At 42.0% G+C, this 18,039-nt stretch overlaps 1 protein-coding gene across 1 annotated transcript in view; it reads left to right on the forward strand.

Moving 5' to 3' along the window:
* Positions 1 to 18,039, forward strand: part of USH2A (usherin) — a 581,084-nt gene that overhangs the window by 533,581 nt on the left and 29,464 nt on the right. Inside the window, exons 61-63 of the mRNA XM_074989966.1 lie at positions 9,362 to 9,589; positions 10,400 to 11,916; positions 14,210 to 14,531. Of these exons, the coding sequence (XP_074846067.1) occupies positions 9,362 to 9,589; positions 10,400 to 11,916; positions 14,210 to 14,531 (2,067 nt within the window). The remainder of the gene's footprint in view (positions 1 to 9,361; positions 9,590 to 10,399; positions 11,917 to 14,209; positions 14,532 to 18,039) is intronic.

Here is an 18,039-nt window from a genome sequence, read left to right on the forward strand (position 1 = left end):
TCGAAAATGTTTAAATTATTTTATTTTAAATATTTTTCTGTGATCATCATTTATTGTCAAAACAATGAAATTTAGCTGGACAAAGCATTTATTGTTTTCCATTTATACTGCAATGCAGCAGTATAACCTGGGGCCCACTTATCCTGGAGGGTACACAAAGGCCTTCCAGAGGCCCATCAGCCCATTTAGATATTGCGTAACTTTAAAACTGGTTACATAAAAACCTTAGTGAAGTCAGTAGAAAGGAAAGTTTCTTACAGACAATGGATGTTGATACTGCTCTCTATTCTATAGATTGAAAAGTAAGATCAAGATTGATATTCCAATTTATATATTTTATAATTATCTGGTAAAAAAATAAGAAAGTCAGTAATATTTCAGTAATAGTGTGCTGTGACATTTAGTAAGTAGGATGACCAGTTGTCCTCATTTTTACAGGGACTTTTCCCATATTGGAGCATTTTTCTTTTATAGGCACCTATTACCTGCCCTGATTTTTGTCATTTGGTATCTGGTTACCCTATATGTAAACCCACAGGATTTAAGTGAGATGAAACTTGAGATATACAAGACAAATCAAACTCCTGAAAAGAGTACAATAATCTGTAAAGGCTGAGAACCACCACCCTGCAGAGGTGGTCCTTCTGTGAAATAGTTTCCAAATTTGTGCAGGGATGAGGCTACAGAGGCCAAAGGTCATCGTCCATTTTCGAAGGTGGGGTTCTGGATTGCAATGTGCAGAACATAGTGTGTCTGGTTACATCTTTCAGCTAAAGCCGGTCACACATTTTCTGACAAAACTACTAAATTTCTCACAAAAGTGGGTCAGATTTGATTAACTTTGTCTGAACCACTTCTGCAACCTGCCTGGTTTCTCTGCAAGCTCTCTTAGTATGGTGCCTGGGAGCCCTGCTTTTAATAGGCTTTGAAGCTCTGTAGCAACATGGCACACTTTTCAGGCCCACTGCCTTGGAGCTAGATGCCAGGAAGACCTGGGAGACCCAGCTGCACCCAGGGCTTTGAAGGATATGTCTACATTGCACCTGGGAGCTGTGATTCACCTGGGTGGTAGGCAGACTAACACTAGCTCAGCTCGAGTTAGCATGCTAAAATGAGCAGTCTGATATTGCTGCCGATCTCCAAGGCAGCCTAGTCCCCGGGTCTGAACTTGTGAGTCTGGTCCAAAACCCTACCAGTGCTGTAATGTCCACATTGCTATTTTAGTGCACTAGCTTGAGCTGGGTTAGGGCAAGTCTCTATGCTTGTGTTGAGACTCACACCTCCCAGCTGCAGTGCAGGCATATGCTCAGACTCAGCGACTCAGCCTGCAGATTCTGGACGCTCTCAGTTGCTTACAGTCTCACCACCATAAGAATCAGAAAGCTGGAGTTACTGGGATGAACTTCCAGGGTATATGCATCTGGGGCAAGCCACCGTACAGGCAGAAATGGGGAGAGAACAGGCAGCTTCTGTCTCTGAAGTAGACTTGCACCTGTAGCCTTGCTGCTGTAAAAACACAAGCATGGTGCATGGTCTTATCAGTTACTCCAAGACCTAGAAAAAGTGTATCAGCTTTGGGCTGTTCTGGACACTGCTGTTTTTTTGTCACAGGCTCACAGCACTGATCCAAAATAGGCAGTCTTGGCCAGCTCAGTCAGGCACTTGTTACCCAGAAAGAAAAATGAAGAGAGAGAGAAAAATGAAGAAATAAGGTAGGAATGGAAAAAGAAACACTGGAGGGCAGAGAGAAGCAAGTTTCACATGTTTGAGATTCAGTTATTGGTAGTGATGATGTTATCTGAGTCCCTTTCCCTGCCCAGTCTGCACTGTACATCTCTCAAGGTCAGGGTGATGAAGACTTGGGGTCCCTGGAGGTGGTGGGTGTGATAGCCATGATGGTGAAGAAGGCACCAGTAGCCAGTTTTTCTCCCAAAGTCTCTTTCTTTAAAGGACCCAAGAGAGAGTGATGATCATATCACCCATCCCTTCATTATTTGTCCACCAATTAGTTCTAATATTTCTACACTGCCCATTTTAGTTCATTGATTTTCAGTCTCATGCCTTTGGTGTTTGTGGACATAGTCTTTGCATTATGTCAGAAGGCCTTTTTGTTTGGATTGCTTTAGTCCTCCTAGCTCCCTTTCGTGGTTTGTCAATCAACATTTGTTATAGGTTCTTGGGTCTATTTATGAACTTACATTTCCTTTTTTCAGTTGAACTCACAATTAGGATAACTTTAGAGGCTCTACTATTATTATACCAGGTCCCAATTCCTGAGGAAGAATTGGAAAGGTTTCACATGCTACAACCTTATAAGACTAATTGGTGAGCTCTGGTAAGCTGTTAGCATGTGCATAGGAATATTTAAATGTGCTTTCTCAGTAATGGTTTTACCTTAAGAATAACTGTGCTTGCTTAGTAGGACCTGTGTGCTAACTTATAACTATGGACAATGAACTCATCCTAGTCCTCAAGAACAAAGCAAACCACAGGTACTGCTCTGTTTCGGCAGGCTGGTTTGCTGGAGATATCACAGCAGGGAGTTGTGCACAACATCACTGTGCTAACGTGAAGAACTCAATACCTGCCCTGAAGAGCTTCAAATCTAAGGCTCTGCTCCTATAATCATGTACATGAGATCATAGGTCTGACCCAGTTCTGCCATTCCTATGATCCCTCCAGAACAATGCCAGAGCCTGCAGAGGAAAAATGAACAGAAAAGGGCAGTTAATAAGTGATCCATCTGTTACCATCCAGTCCTAGCTTCTGAAAGTCAAGAACCTTGTCTCATATGAGCAGCCCCCAGTAAATAAAATATAAATACTACTGTTGGGAATAGAGTTAATCAAACACCTAAGAGTTTGTAGGATCAAGCCTCACATAATAACCTAGTGACTGACAATGATAAGCTGTAAACAGCAGGGATGGGAAGAACAGAATTACATCCATCATATCACCTGGTTACTTAGCTATGGCCTGCAAAAGTTTCCATTAATGTTTTATTTGACAGTTTTTAATGGTGAATGACTTTACTGGTAGGCAACATGGAAGCAGTGAATATTTAGGATATTTGAAATGTAGGGTGGCTTTTCAAGTGTAACCCCAGAGACACTGAGACCACATGCTAGCGAGATTGAAGTCTCCGCTCTACAGCCTTGGCTGAGAGCCAGCTGGCCTTTAGCTCATGTGGTAGAGCACAGGGCTTCAGCCCTTATGTTTGCAAGTTTAATCCCTTCTGCCGATGACCCGCGTCTGTTGTCATTACACAAGCAAGGATTATGATGGTGTTGACCCTCGATCTGATTCACAAGTGTTGACTTCTGATCTGTACAGCTGGATTCTTATGGTGTTGCAAAGTTCCAGTGAAGTTGATTTAGTTTTCAATGGGCAGAAGCAAATCTCTGTGAACCAGAATGCAAAGTCAAGGCCATAGGGGTTGTATGGAGCTAGACTCAGAGTTGGGAGAAGTGATAGAAAGTTTACTCTGATTTTAAAAAAACATTCTGTACTTAAATTTTCCCAAACATTGCAGTGCTACACTTTTTGAGATATAGCGTGTTTGGCCATTACTATAGAATACCATAGTGTTTGTGAACTAAAAACGGCATGGAAGAAGAATGTTAAGTAATACTGCATTAAAGACATAACCATGAAAACATTTATTCCATTCTTTTTCCAATGTTATAAAGATTGACTTTTGATCTGGGTCATTCAATGAGAGTGATATGGGGTGTATATCCCTAGCAGCATATTCCAGGAGAACTCCCAAGCGTGTTTGGTTAAAAATAATAATAGTGATAATACTGGTAAACCATTTACTCTTCAAGAAGTGGCTATAGGAAGTAGGAATAAAAGTCTTCCCTAACAAGAATGGCTTTGCAAGCTCTAGGGAACAGGATGAACTGCAGGGGGGGAATCCCTCTATCTGTTTCAATTCAAACACTTGAGGACTGTAAATAATTAAAATTAGGACTTACTGGGAAAGCTATAGAGGATTATTGGAATGGTAAGATTTTTATTTAGGAAAATTCTTTATTTTGAAGTGTCGTTTCCACTAGAACTCATCACTTGATTGTATGGTTGACAAGACACAGGGCAATTGACTTTTATCTGACGCTTATATTCTTGTATTTGAACCTTCTACAAGCTTTTGTGTAACGACTCAAAAGCAATAATTCAGTGTCATATGGTCCGTCCTCTGCCCACCCCCTGAACTATGGGATGTAAATTTTAGGCTTTTAAAAGTTCCATTTTAAAGGCTAATAGATAACTGTCCTCATAAAAACTATTAATACAGACCACAACCAATTGTAAAGCTAATTTTAATCATGTTTTGTGCCAACATAATTTCTGATGCCAGATTTTTATGCCAAGCATGAACTTCAATTTGAGCTCTGTACTTTTAACCTGCAGTTCATAATTTTGCATTCAGATGCATAGGGTTTTGGCAGTGGCAGTTTGAATGCTTCCACTTTAAAGGATCTAAGCCATAAATGTTTATTAAAAGAATCTATAATGAAATCAGTTTTGTTATTTTTAATGGCTGCCTTGAATATGTTGGATGCCTGAATGCAGGTTGTTAATCATTAAGTACTCTTGCTACAAAAAGCGTTTGATAGTATTGCCATCTAGGGGCTGATCTAAATTCTCCATACTGAAATAAACAAATTGAACAGGTGCTGCTATTGACAATATACATATGTTTTTGCTTTATAGCCCACATGCTTTCCATGTTTCTTATGACAAAAGTATCTCTAAATGTCCCACAGCAGCCAATGCTTTTTTAATATATAATCTGTTTGAGGTGATTACTATTTGCATTTGAGATTGTGCTTTTTTGGCAATGATGACTGGGAATTCCTAACAAAGAATTATATTTTTTGCATTATTAATCTTGTCAGTGTTTGCTCTGTTTAATAGACAAAAGGAATCATCAGAAAAATATGTTTATAATCTGTATTTGTGTCATCTTCAGATTTAATATTCACAATGGTCATTCAGATGTGGTTCTATATTTACCTAAAGCACTAACTCATTGTGGGGAAATAACTATTTAAATATTTATTATCTAACTTTTAATATTTAAAAAGAAATTAATATTTCTATAAAATTTGTGTCAGGGTTTGGTAGCTTAACAAACATTTAAATATTAAACAATTTCAGGTGTTAACATTTAACAACTTAATATTGAGGCAAGGAAATTGACTTTTCCAGTTTTTGCTACATAAAGGAAACTAAATTATCGGTCCTTTCCCCAACATCTATGTAATCAATGCAAAAGCAGAATTAAATATATTAGTGGTCAGCAAAGAAACTCACACTGTTCCCCTAGGCTACGTCTACACGTGCACGCTACATCGAAATAGCTTATTTCGATGTAGTGACATCGAAATCGAAATAACGTCTACACGTCCTCCAGGGCTGGCAACATCGACGTTCAACTTCGACGTTGGGCAGCACCACATTGAAATAGGCGCTGCGAGGGAACATCTACATGCCAAAGTAGCACACATCGAAATAAGGGTGCCAGGCACAGCTGCAGACAGGGTCACAGGGCGGACTCAACAGCAAGCCGGTCCCTTAAAGGGCCCCTCCCAGACACAGTTGCACTAAACAACACAAGATCCACAGAGCCGACAACTGGTTGCAGACCCTGTGCATGCAGCATGGATCCCCAGCTGCCACAGCAGCAGCCATAAGCCCTGGGCTAAGGGCTGCTGCACACGATGACCATAGAGCCCCGCAGGGGCTGGAGAGAGAGCGTCTCTCAACCCCTCAGCTGATGGCTGCCATGGCGGACCCTGCTATTTCAATGTTGCGGGATGCAGATCGTCTACACGTGCCCTACTTCGACGTTCAACTTCGAAGTAGGGCGCTATTCCCATCCCCTCATGGGGTTAGCGACTTCAACGTCTCGCCACCTAACATCGATTTCAATTTCGAAATAGCGCCCAACACATGTAGCCGTAACGGGCGCTATTTTGAAGTTGGCGCCGCTACTTCGAAGTAGCGTGCATGTGTAGACGCGGCCCTAATGAGATTTATATCAAAATTGGTCAATCTTGCTTATTTCCAGCCATCTTTTGTTTGAAGTGCTTTGTTAAAATTGTTATCTGATATTTCTGTGAGCTACACAGACCATTCTTTTAAGGAAAAGCAAAGACCCAAATATATCTTATCTTGTGAACTTATTGTTTGGGTAACATCTTAGCTATGTGAATTATGGGAGACATTTTACTCCATTTCTAATGGTCATTTAACTTGCTTTAGTTTGCTAGGATGATATGCTTGGAGATATGGGAAGGAACATGATTCCTGTAAACAACATGGAGGGTGTGTGATGTGCAAAGAGCACCACTGAGGCAAGGATGGTATAGATCTTAATGTCTTGTTCCTTCAAAGTTCTGACCATTCTGGTTCTGCTTAGCACAGCATGGCTACGTCTGCATTAGAGACTTTTGCTTCCGCCCACAGTGTTCTGCTTCTCTGCAATGAGGAATAATTGAGGAACTGCCTTTATTGACAGTTTCTGTTGCCAAACACCCATGTGGATGCTCTGGGGGTTTTTTGTCAACAGACAGGGCTTCCCTTTCCCCAGGCAGCCCTGTTTGATGAACTCCCAGTTGTTCATTGTTTCCTGTTGTTTCCATTTGTTTGCCGAGCTTTCAGTTCTGTCCAGAAAGTGGCAGGACAGTCTGGCCACTCTCTGTTGACAGAGCAGAGTGCTCTTTTGTTCTGCTTTTGTGAGTGGACATGATATGTCGACAGACGTTTTGCTGAAGATATCTTCCGACGGGAACTTCTGTGGACAGGTCGCTGTAGTGTAGACATAGCCCATTTGAACAGATGCGTAACTTCAGGCATGTATGGAACTACTCACACACTTAAGGTTGACGTGCATAAGTGCTTTGCTAAATAAGGTTCGGAGCTTTCCGCACCTTGCAGACTTGAGCTCACTTAGAAGATCTGTGGCCTCCAGACTAAATGAGTTTCGATTCAAGACTTAGCTGAAGTAATGCGCATGTCTACACTATGCAATAATATCGATTTTAAGTCAAGTAGCCCAATTTTTTCTGAGTGCCTGTCTTCACTGTATATTCCATTAGCTCGATTTATGGAGCACTAAAATCGACATAATATCAATATGATAATATCGTAGTAACCTGAAGGGTGTAGTGCTCAGTTTTAATATAAAATTCCCAATGAAGGGCAGTGAGGAAGTGCCATGTCTTTAAATCAAATTCATTAGCTTCCAGGCAACTCCTGTATGTGTCCCACGATGCCCCACAGTTCTCCGCTCTGGCCTCTTCCATCTCCACTGCTCTCAGGTGCGCCGGCATTGCAATTCAGCACCTGGAAGCCCATGTCTGCAGGGTCATGAGAGGCTGAAAAATCTTTTTTTCTTTTTGTTTGCTAGTAGCATGGCTGTGGGGTCTGTGTGTCTGTGTAAACCCCTGCTAGCTGCCTTTTTTTTTCTGTGCTGCCAGGCACCAGCTGCTGCCCCAATCCCTCCCCCTGCACCACATGGCAGCTAGGCTGTGGATGGGGATTGCGCTTATCTGATATATCAAGAAACTTCTTTTCAGCTGTTTACCTGTTGTCCTGCCCCCCACATCCTCTCCCTGAGAAGCACCACACATTCTGGAACTTTCCCTCACACACGTCACCTGGCAGCTAGTCTGTGGGTGGGCATCATGCTTGGATGAGAAACTTCTTTTCAGCCGCTTACATTTTGTCCTGACCCCCACATCCCCTCCCTTCCCTCCCCCCCCCCCCCCCCCCCCCCCCGAGAGGCACCACGCAGTCTGAAACTTTCCCGTGCCCAGACACATCAGTGGCTTAACCCCAAACCAGTAAAAGGACATGCTGTGCAAGATGCCTGGCAGCTTACACGCAGTGAGGGTCCTGTAGCCGGCCAGGGAAAGTCTCCCTGGCCAGTCACGATTTTTGGGCAACAGAAGAAAATTCTTTGTTACTACTGTGGCTGTTCTCTGAGAGGAGATTTTTGAATGGGCTTTAGCCAAAGGCCCAGGGGCTGGCTGTAAGCAGAAGTCTTTCAGCTGCCAGGGGTGATGCTCCCTCAGCAGTCATGATTTTTTGGTGCTGGCTCCAACGGGGGGTCATTAGCCATCTGGGGAATATCTCCCTTGACAGTCAGGATTTTTGGGTGTTGGCTCTTACTGGGGGTCTTTTATCAGCCCCGAGCCATGACTGTTTCAATGAAGGCAATGAAGCATCTATACAGTTACCACAGTTCTCAAAGTAAGGCTTGCAGTGAGGAATATTCTTGTTTTGAGGATCTTTTTTGGCAGTTCCAAACCTGGCTGTAGTCTGGGGTCTTTTAGCCACCCGGGGAAAGTCTCCCTCAGCAGACAGGATTTTCAGGGCTGGCTATAATCTGGGTCTTTTAGCTGCCCCGAGCCGTAAGTGTTTCAATGATTCATTGCAGTTTCAGTTAGCACCCATATCTATTTAAACATATTGTTCTTCTGAGGGTTTTCTTTTCCAGGAGGCCTAAATCCAGATTCAGATCCAAACCTAGATCCAAGCCTAAGTACGCTGTTAATAGGAGCAAGTGGTGGGTCTCCCTGGGCAGTCACGAATTTCAAGGCTGGCTGTAGCATTGGGCTTTTTAGCCATCCCGAGCCATAACTGTTTCAATGATTCATTGCAATTTCACTTAGCACTCATGTCTACTGAGACATATTCTTCTTTGAGGGTCTTCTTTGCCAGGAAGTCTAAATCCACATCCAAGCCTGCAAAGATCCCATGCTTTTACATCCCATTTTCAAAAGCCTGTCGGTTTACTACCCCTCGCCTCCTCTCAATTATAAGACGCACATCTCTTATCATGGCAAGCCAGACCCCCATCTGGAAAAAGGGACATTTGTTTAACACGTCAGGGGAAAGAGGGGAATGAAATGTGGGAAGATGTCATCAGATACCCACATCTATTTGCAGGGCATTTTTTTTTCCCATGCTGTACCAGTGAAAATAGCCAGAATGCTATGGAGCTCAGGGACCTGTGAGATAAGTTCCCACAATACACTGCTGCAGCACTCGATTTAAGCTACTGGTGTGTGGTAGCAATAAGTTGATTTTGTGGAGAGCATGTGGGAAGGTGAGGACGCTCAAAATCAAATGGATAAAACCCAGCATTATTAAATCGATTTTAAGACATTTGATTTTAGCGTGCAATATAGATGCAGCCTCAGTGAGCCGTGCTATCCGATGAGGTACTCTGTGAAAAGATTATGCTACCTTGAAAGCACCAGTTGCCCAGTCCATTGACGGTGTGAACCAGAAACATTGATTATTGCTTTTAAACTAAATGAGAAAATGTTCTGTATTTTTGCTGCAGGGAACAAAGCATCAGGCTCACGTGTTTGGACTGAAACCTTTTACTATGCATCACGTTCACGTTGTGGCTGTAAACAGTGCTGGCCAAGTCTCAAGTCCCTGGACTTCTGTGATCACACTGGAAGCTTCTCCAAGTGGCCTGAGCAACTTCACCATAGAGAAGAAAGAGAATGGCAGGGCATTGTTAATTAAATGGTCAGAGCCTTCCAAACCCAATGGAGTAATTACGGTATTTGACATCTAGTTCATCGCAGTTAAAAAAAAACTGTAGAATATCTTTGAAAACTTGCCATAATTCATTAGACTTAAAAAGGAACTCTTTGGAGACAACCCCCTTGCCCCCCCCCCCACCGCAAACACACACACTACATACAAATCATGCAAGCATGATAGGATGAAGACATTTTCTGAGCAATGGTTAACTTCTAGGTATACACAAATTCAAATATTTATTGCTACTTATGTGCTTTCTTGCAACTATGAATACCCAAAACACTGAAGAGATCCTGCCCTTCAAGTTATGGTCTACATTATCAGGCCTAATGAATGTAATATTGTTTTTCATCATATAGATGTCTACTAAAGATATGCTCTCAGCTTAATTTAGCCTTATGCCCCACATTAGATTTTGTTAAACCAAAGTTCAATAGAAATGTTGCTATGAAGTTTGGGGGTTTCTTTGAAATAGTTTTTGGTGTAACCTATATGTTGTGGTATTTGAGAGCCCTCAAATGAAACTAGAAAGACAGTAAATGTGTTCAAAAGTGAAGCTGACTATTTTCACTGCTCACTAAGATGAGTAAAATGCACAAAGCAACCAAGTCAGTATTAATTGTGAAAAGTAGATTATAATATCCTCTCAGCATTAACTAGCTAAGAGGTTAGTAACAAGGAGTACGGGTATGTACTTTCTAGGTTACAAGTTAATAATCCTCGCTAAATTATGAAGGTAAGCATTGTAGCTAAGTAAGCATCTTGCCTAGAATTCATTTGCAAATGCTCCAAGTGGTGATTTCCCTTTCCTGCTTTTAAATCCCAGACATACAATATTTTAAATGGTGATCACCTGGAGTACAGTGGTTTATCTCGTCAGTTCCTGTTTAGACGCCTGGAGCCTTTCACGTTCTACACACTGGTCCTTGAGGCTTGTACAGTGGCAGGTTGCACTCGCTCTTCACCTCAGACAGTCCAAACAGATGAAGCACCCCCTGCATCTCAGCTGGCACCTGTAATCCAGTCAGTTAATGCCACCAATATTGAACTGAACTGGTCTGAACCAATTAATCCAAATGGAAAAATAATCCACTATGAAGTTATTCAGAAATGTACAAAAGAAAATGCTTCAGGGAACAGAGCAACAAGCGTAGAGGAGAAAATTGTTTTCACAGAATATAACACTGAAAATAATACATTTGTCTATAATGATAAAGGTTTATGGCCATGGACAAAGTATGAATATAAAATACGTGCATGGAATTCAGTGGGTTATACTGATAGCCCGTGGTCAGTGGCAAGAACTAGTCAAGCTGCCCCTAGAGGGCTTGCTCCACCTACATTAACCTACATTCCGGTTAACCCCCATAAAGTGATCATTTCATGGCTCTCGCCAGAAGAACCAAATGGTATTCTCCAGTCATATAGGCTACAAAAAAATGGGGTTTTCTTTCCTTTCAGCTTTGACGCTACAACGTTCAGCTATACGGATGAAGACTTACAGCCTTATTCAGTGTACAGTTTTGCAATAGTTGCTTGTACAGTGGGTGGCTGCTCTGCCAGTGAATCAGACAAAATCCAAACCCTAGAGGCAGCCCCAGCATTAGTGACCCCTCCATCCCTGCAGGCTATCAGTGCCACTCAAATTAATGCGTCTTGGTCACCACCCAAGATTCAAAATGGGAAAATCACAAAGTACATATTAAAATTAAATGATGAAGAATATTATGTTGGGAGAGGTTTATCACAACTGGTTTCAAATCTACAGCCCAGCACACAGTATGATTTCACACTGGTTGCCTGTACTAATGGAGGCTGCATGTCTAGTATATCCCAATCTGTTTTGACAATGGAGGCTCCACCACTGAACATGGAAGCTCCTAGGTTACTAGTCACAGGATCAGAGTCAATAGAAATCACCTGGAAAAGCCCAGCTAATCCTAATGGTAAAATTAAAAGTTATGACCTGAGGCGGGATGGAGCATTTATTTATTCAGGTCTGGAAACTCGCTACCTTGACCTCACACTAACACCAGGCATGGAGTACAGCTACACTGTGACTGCAAATAATAGTCAAGGAAGCACCACCAGCCCGTCAGCTACAATTAGAACCAAACCTTCAGCTACATCTGGAATGTTGCCCCCTCGACTACAGGCATGGAGCTCAAAGGAGATCTTGATAGCCTGGGATCCTCCTGCAAAAGTCAATGGTGACATAAACAACTATACAATCTTTATTCATGAGCCTGGTGAAGTTGGAAAGAAAACTGTTGTCTTTAACACCTCTCACCTTTCTTTTGCTAGACAGTCCCATGTTTCAGCAGGCCTAAAACCCTACCGTAGGTAAGTTCTAAATGCTTAGTTTTGTTGAATGAATATCACATGATAATTCTATGCTTGAAACCCTTCCTAGAGACTGAAAGGTGAGGTCTGAGGGCTCACATTTTCACCCAAACACATAGGCAGATCCCACAAAGCATTCATTCCCACAAAGTCCATACTAAAACGAGATACCATCAACTTTCTGCCTTTTCATTAGAGTATATGAGGTCAATCTAGGGTACAAGGAATGCCAGGGACAGCTTGGGGCTGCTTTGTTGACTCAAACTAACAGCCTTGCTTAAACCCCACACTTTTGCTAGTCAGTTTTTCTTTGTTTTTGTGAAGTAAACTATGCAATAGAGCAGGGATCTGTGGGACAATTTATCCCTAGTGTATGTACACTAAGGGTAGTTGAGTTATATCACAGCTAAAGTTCAGGTGTGTGGGCATAAGGCAGGGGTGTATTTAAAGCACAGACATGCTAGTCTAGATTTTAGTTCAAATGGTATTTAAAAGAATGTGCTAGATTTATCTGAGAGCAAAGTTGCTTGTTTTTGTAACAGTAACTTTTTTCAAATTCTTGATTATTCAATCACCCATCTCTTACCTGTGTTTGTAGCAGTCCATTTTTATTCCTTAATTTGTTGACTATTCTTTCTATAATGACACGTAAATAATCTGAATCCTAAAAGAGATTTATAATGCTGTATAGTTAATGTTTTGTAAAATCAAGGCAGTAGTCCAAAAAGACAATCATATGGCTCTTCAAGCACTTTAGATTTAGCTCTTATTGTAATTTAGTGATGTTGACCATTTGATCTCCCTGTGACATTATCTGTGATATGTAAAGAAGGAAATGGAGGCCTCATCAGAGTATAATTTCTTGGAAGCTTTAGAGTCTTGTTTATGTGCTTTAGTCTGAGCATTTCCCTGGGAACTTTGCTGGGCCATGTTAGAGCAGCAAGGGGCCAATGACTTTATGCTAATAAATCCACTTTGTGATACAGAATATCTCCAACCTGGCCTGCTGCAATCAAAGTAAGACCTTTCTGGCCAACATTAACCCAGTTACGTTTTGGTTTATCAATCATCAAGATGCTTCCAATCCCAGCCAGAAAAATTTTAACTCACTCAATCAATTATTTTTGTCTTGGAGCTGGTCTCCTGCCATTCAGAGTGGTGCATCTGTGTGTCACTATTTGATTAATGTTTTCTTTCCTTCCTTTTTTTTAATGTTATCTGTTTGTGTCTTTAATACTCTCCCCAGTGGATCATTTACAGAATAGCTGTCAGTCAGCCTTGGAAAGCCATCCCCACTCAATGCCACTGAACTTTCAGCACACACAGTGAAACTTGTCACTACCAGGCCTCACTCTCCAAACTTTGGGCCTAGGGGAAATAGATTGTAAATTCTGTCTGAGTGAAGCAGGCTGAGTGGACGATTGCTGTGCTCTTTGGCCAACGGAATCATTTTTATCTGGGCTGTGTCTACGCTTGCATTCCTCTTTCAAAAGAGGTATGCAAATGAGATACAAATTTACATATCTGACAAATCATTTGCATATTCTTATTTCGAAATAGCTGCTTTTCAAAGAAGAAAACCAGGGTAGACACTTCTCTTTCAAAAGTCAACCCCATCTTTGAAAGAACTCTTCTTCCCATAAAAAAGGGAAGAAGGATTCTATTGAGGATGGGGTTAACTTTCAAAAGAGCAGTGTCTACCTTGGTTTTCCTCTTTCAAAAGAAGCTATTTTGAAATAAGCATATGCAATTTTGTACCTCATTTGCATTTTGATACACCTCATTTGCATGCCTCTTTCAAAAGAGGAATGCAAGTGTAGACACAGCCCTGCTGAGTTTGGATGGCATTGCATGGGTCACAATATCCATGTAATTTCGCAGGCAAACACATGCAGATGCCGTGTTTTCTGTTCAATACAAAGAAATGGCAAATGAGGAGAAAATAAAAGTAGACAGTTCACTTTAAAAGGAAACATAAACACTACTGCACTGTATTTCCATTAAGTATGACCCTGTCCAACAGCCCTTACTTGTATGGATGATCCCCTTTATTTAGTCACACAAATGAGGACAACAAACATAAGGGTTGCAAGCTCAGACCCACAGAGGAAATTGCATCATCCCTTCCCCACACTAATGTGAGTTGTATTTTTTTTCCTCAAAATAAGGACAAAAATATTAAAGGAACACACCTCTCTTTCTAACTGATTGTACTTGATTGTAATGTTGTGTATAATGCATGTGTGCATTTGTGATGCTCTTATTGACTGGCTTCTGATTTGTGTTTCCAAAGATATGAAGTACAAGTTCAAGCGTGCACACTGCTAGGATGTGCTACTAGTGAATGGGCGTCCATACAGACACTGCAAGCACCCCCTGACATGCAGCCTTCCCCCCTCATAGAGGTACAGCCAAGCTCTGATGGATTCCAGTCAGTTGCATCCATCCTGTGGGCTTCCCCACAGCAGCCAAATGGGAAGATTTTACATTATGAGCTCTACCGAAGACAAGCAACTCATACCCACATGCTTTCAGACCTGGTGCTTGTTTATAATGGGACTTTAACATCCTTCAAAGATGCCAAGTTGCTGCCTTATACAGAATATGAATACCAGGTATGAACTGAAGTAAGTTAGCATTGAGGTGTACAGGAATAGTTAAGATTTTAGTATATGTTAGTAATAAAAGGTGCTTGTTCATTATTATTATCATTCATCATTACAAAAAAGGTTTCAGTAGAATCTTAATAGTATTGTACTTAAACAATGGCTGCACATTTATTTTAAATAGAAGATAAATTGAAGATAACATTCTAAGAGGAATAAATTCATTCAATGCTTATTTTCATTTCTTAATGAAAATCATGAATTCCAGTTGGTGTGCATTCATATCCTTTGCAAATTAAAACCTTCGAACAATTTAGTGGTACAGGTTGTACCTCCCAGGTTTGGCACCCTGGGGACCTGAGTGGTCCCAAACGAGGAAGATTGTTGGACCATGGGAGGTCAGGCCTTTGCTGGCAGGACTTCCCTCCAGGCTGATGCGCTGCTCCCATGCTGCTGGCGGGGAGGATCTGCTCCAAGCTGGGTTCCCCACATGGGGCTGCTGCGGGCTGACTCAGCTCCCTGCTCGCAGTCCTGTGTCCACCACAGTGGTGCTTCTGGCTCTGCTCCCTGCCCATCAGCCCTGTTCCCTGCCAGGTCATTGCTTTCATGGGGGCTACATTCCTTGCCTGCCAGCCCAGCTCTGCCAGGGGGCTGCCAGCAGACCACCCTGCCTGTCAGCCCAGCTCCCACCAACAGGACTGCCATGTGGAAAGGAGGCTCCACTCCCAGCACACTGACCCTGCTCCCCACCACAGAACTCCCGCTACCAGCCCACTGGGGCTTCCTGCTCCTAGCTGTGGGGCTGCAGGTATGGCTCCCTGCTTCTGGTGGGCTGCCTACCACCCGCCCACCAGTGAGGCTTTATTCCCAACTCACAAGCCAGAGTTTCTCAGTGCCACTGGGGCTCTCTGGTCCTGCTGCACCATGGATGACGCCAGACCAGAGAGCTTCAACCTGCACCACGTCATTTTGCAAAGCTGTTAGCCAAAAGTTAAGTTGGTCTTCTTAATAGTTTTATTACAAATGTGAAAATTTATTTTTACAGTTGCTTTGCATTAGCTTTTATGGAAGGGTGAAGGGTTAGTTTTGTTAGTGGATTGTATTCTGTTAGGTGATATGATTACAAATATTTGTCTCATGGTAGATTGAAACGTTAATTCACGGGTGGTGGGTTATTGTTTTATTTTTTATTTCATACAGTTTGCTTTTGCTGAATTTGAATAGTATCTCTCGTCAGTATGCAAATACTCCTATTGACATTACTGTGATTGTTTACAGAGTAAGGTGCCATTCAGTGAGTGTAAGGGTTGCAGAAACATTCCCTTGTAAAGCAGACCTTTTTGATTGCACATGACCCTGTGTTCCTGTGGTGGTTTTCCATTGATGTCAAAATCACAGACTCCTGTACAGTGTTCCTTTATCACATAGACTTACTTGCAATCTATGGCCATATTTGATTTCAGGTCTATGCATTCAACTTCGATTGGCCCTCCTTGCAAATTATCGTTTTCTGAAATTAGATTCATATTTTCATATGGATCTGGAGAGTTTATAACCTCACCAAAAACTAACCCTGAGTGTGTTAACAGTAAATGCAAGTATGTGTAGTTTCATAGCAAAGTGATCGTATTTTTCACAGGTATGAAACAAGACTTTTCTCTAGCCCATAACAGAACACTACTGGGTCTTCGTTCTAGCTTATTGCAATTATTGAGATTTTCAGTACACCTTAAGTCTCTCTCTTGCTCTCTCTCCCTCTCCTGCTTAAGTAAGTAGAGCTTTTGAACCTCAAGAATGTTTTTTATCTGAGATGTGTGAAAGTGCACGTATTCATAATGACATGCTGTTGACCATCTCTTTCACGTATCAGAGCCTTTTGCAGCTCTGTGCAACTACTTGTGTAGTGTTGTTCTTGCCAGTTTGATCCCATATAAAGTTATTTCGAAGGAACTACATTATTAACATGAACGACACAATTTATCACAACAGCCCCAGCCATGCCTTGGGGCCCGGCAGAAGGACTACAGTGGCACTCCTTGTCGTTGTGCCCCAGTGGCTCTGCAATGGGCAGGGAAAGGATCCCAAAGGAGCACGGACAAGAGTGACAGAAATGGGTCTGAAATGCTAGTAGAGAATTCTTTTCACTCCAGTGTGTTTAGGAAGACTTTTAGTCACAGGGATGATCCAGATAATCTTTTCTTTCTCTGCTTGTGTTCTTGGGATCAGCAAGAGTGATCTCTGAGAGCCCCCAGTTGAAAACTGTAATGACTTTCACTAGCTCTGTTCTGAGGGAAAGTTCTGCTATCTCTGAGCAGAGTGTTTCCAGTCACGGATGATGGGGCTCCAATTACTTGACTTGCTACTGTTACTAATAATATAACTCCTAAAACTTCAGGGCACTGAGCAGCACTAGGGATGCTGTGAGGGTTCTTTTCAAAACAGAACACGCCACTTAGAGGCTGGAAATTTTCACACTTAAAATTCTTGAGGGAATATTTTCCTGCAATTAAATCCTTTTGTGACCCAAACTGTTAAATCTGTCCTGGGAACAGTGCACATGAAGTCTATGTGTTTGTGTGTCAAGTATCGGTATGTATTTGTATTCAGGTTTGCCATTTTGAAATGTTCTTTAATGCCTCAGGGACCCATATGAGGTCCCATAGTAATGTGAAATCTGTTCTCCTCAAGCTATATTAATTTCTTGATAGTAAAATTGCTGTAAGAAAACCTGATCTCATGTGGCCCTGTATGTGTCCTAAGACATGAAAAAAGCCCTCAAAATGGAAACCAAAGGGCTGGAGGGTGGGGAGAGGGGGTAGAGAGGAGTTACCAGAGAAAAGTGTCACCTTTCTGACAGCTGAAGAGCTAGAGGCCAATCTTTTTGGAGCTGAAAGTCATAGGCTCCATTCCTGATGCCACAGTTTAGCTGGTTACTATGTTGCACCTGTGTTTGCTGCCCGAAATGCAAGTGAAGGATATCCCCTTGCTTTTTCAAATGACTACAGTTCTGCCCCTCTCCCCCAGCCCCATTAGATATTGCCCCTGCCTCTTTATGCTTCAAACGTTCTTGAATGCACTTTGTGTTCTCCCTTGCACCAGACTTTAATTACTTGTTATCTCAATCAGGCAGGTTTTCAGGTTGTTTTCCATCGCACAGAGACTCTTTAAGTCGAGGGCTGTAATGATTTATTGATAACATCTGACTCAGGTTGTCTGTGTGTTCTAATTTTTCTGGACTGAAATGCTTCAGTTGAGGCTGGAGGAAACTGTATCTTTTGTTTTGGTTCTGCTCCGTAACAGGGCTGGACTATCTGGCAAGGCTCTGAATCAGTTTTGTTCCTTCTCAGCCAGCAGCAATTTATTTTGTTCCACTGAGAGATTTGTGTGTGTGCTCCTCTTCTGCTGATGTCACTTGTGCATCCCTCTGGGCACTGTTCGTAGCCCTTCCATTGTTGACAATTTATATGTTGCCTGAGAGACAAATTATTCATAAGTATAGGGCTTGGCTTTCACTATT

Source organism: Carettochelys insculpta, chromosome 3, assembly GCF_033958435.1.
Source record: "Carettochelys insculpta isolate YL-2023 chromosome 3, ASM3395843v1, whole genome shotgun sequence".
NCBI classification, from domain to species: domain Eukaryota; kingdom Metazoa; phylum Chordata; order Testudines; family Carettochelyidae; genus Carettochelys; species Carettochelys insculpta.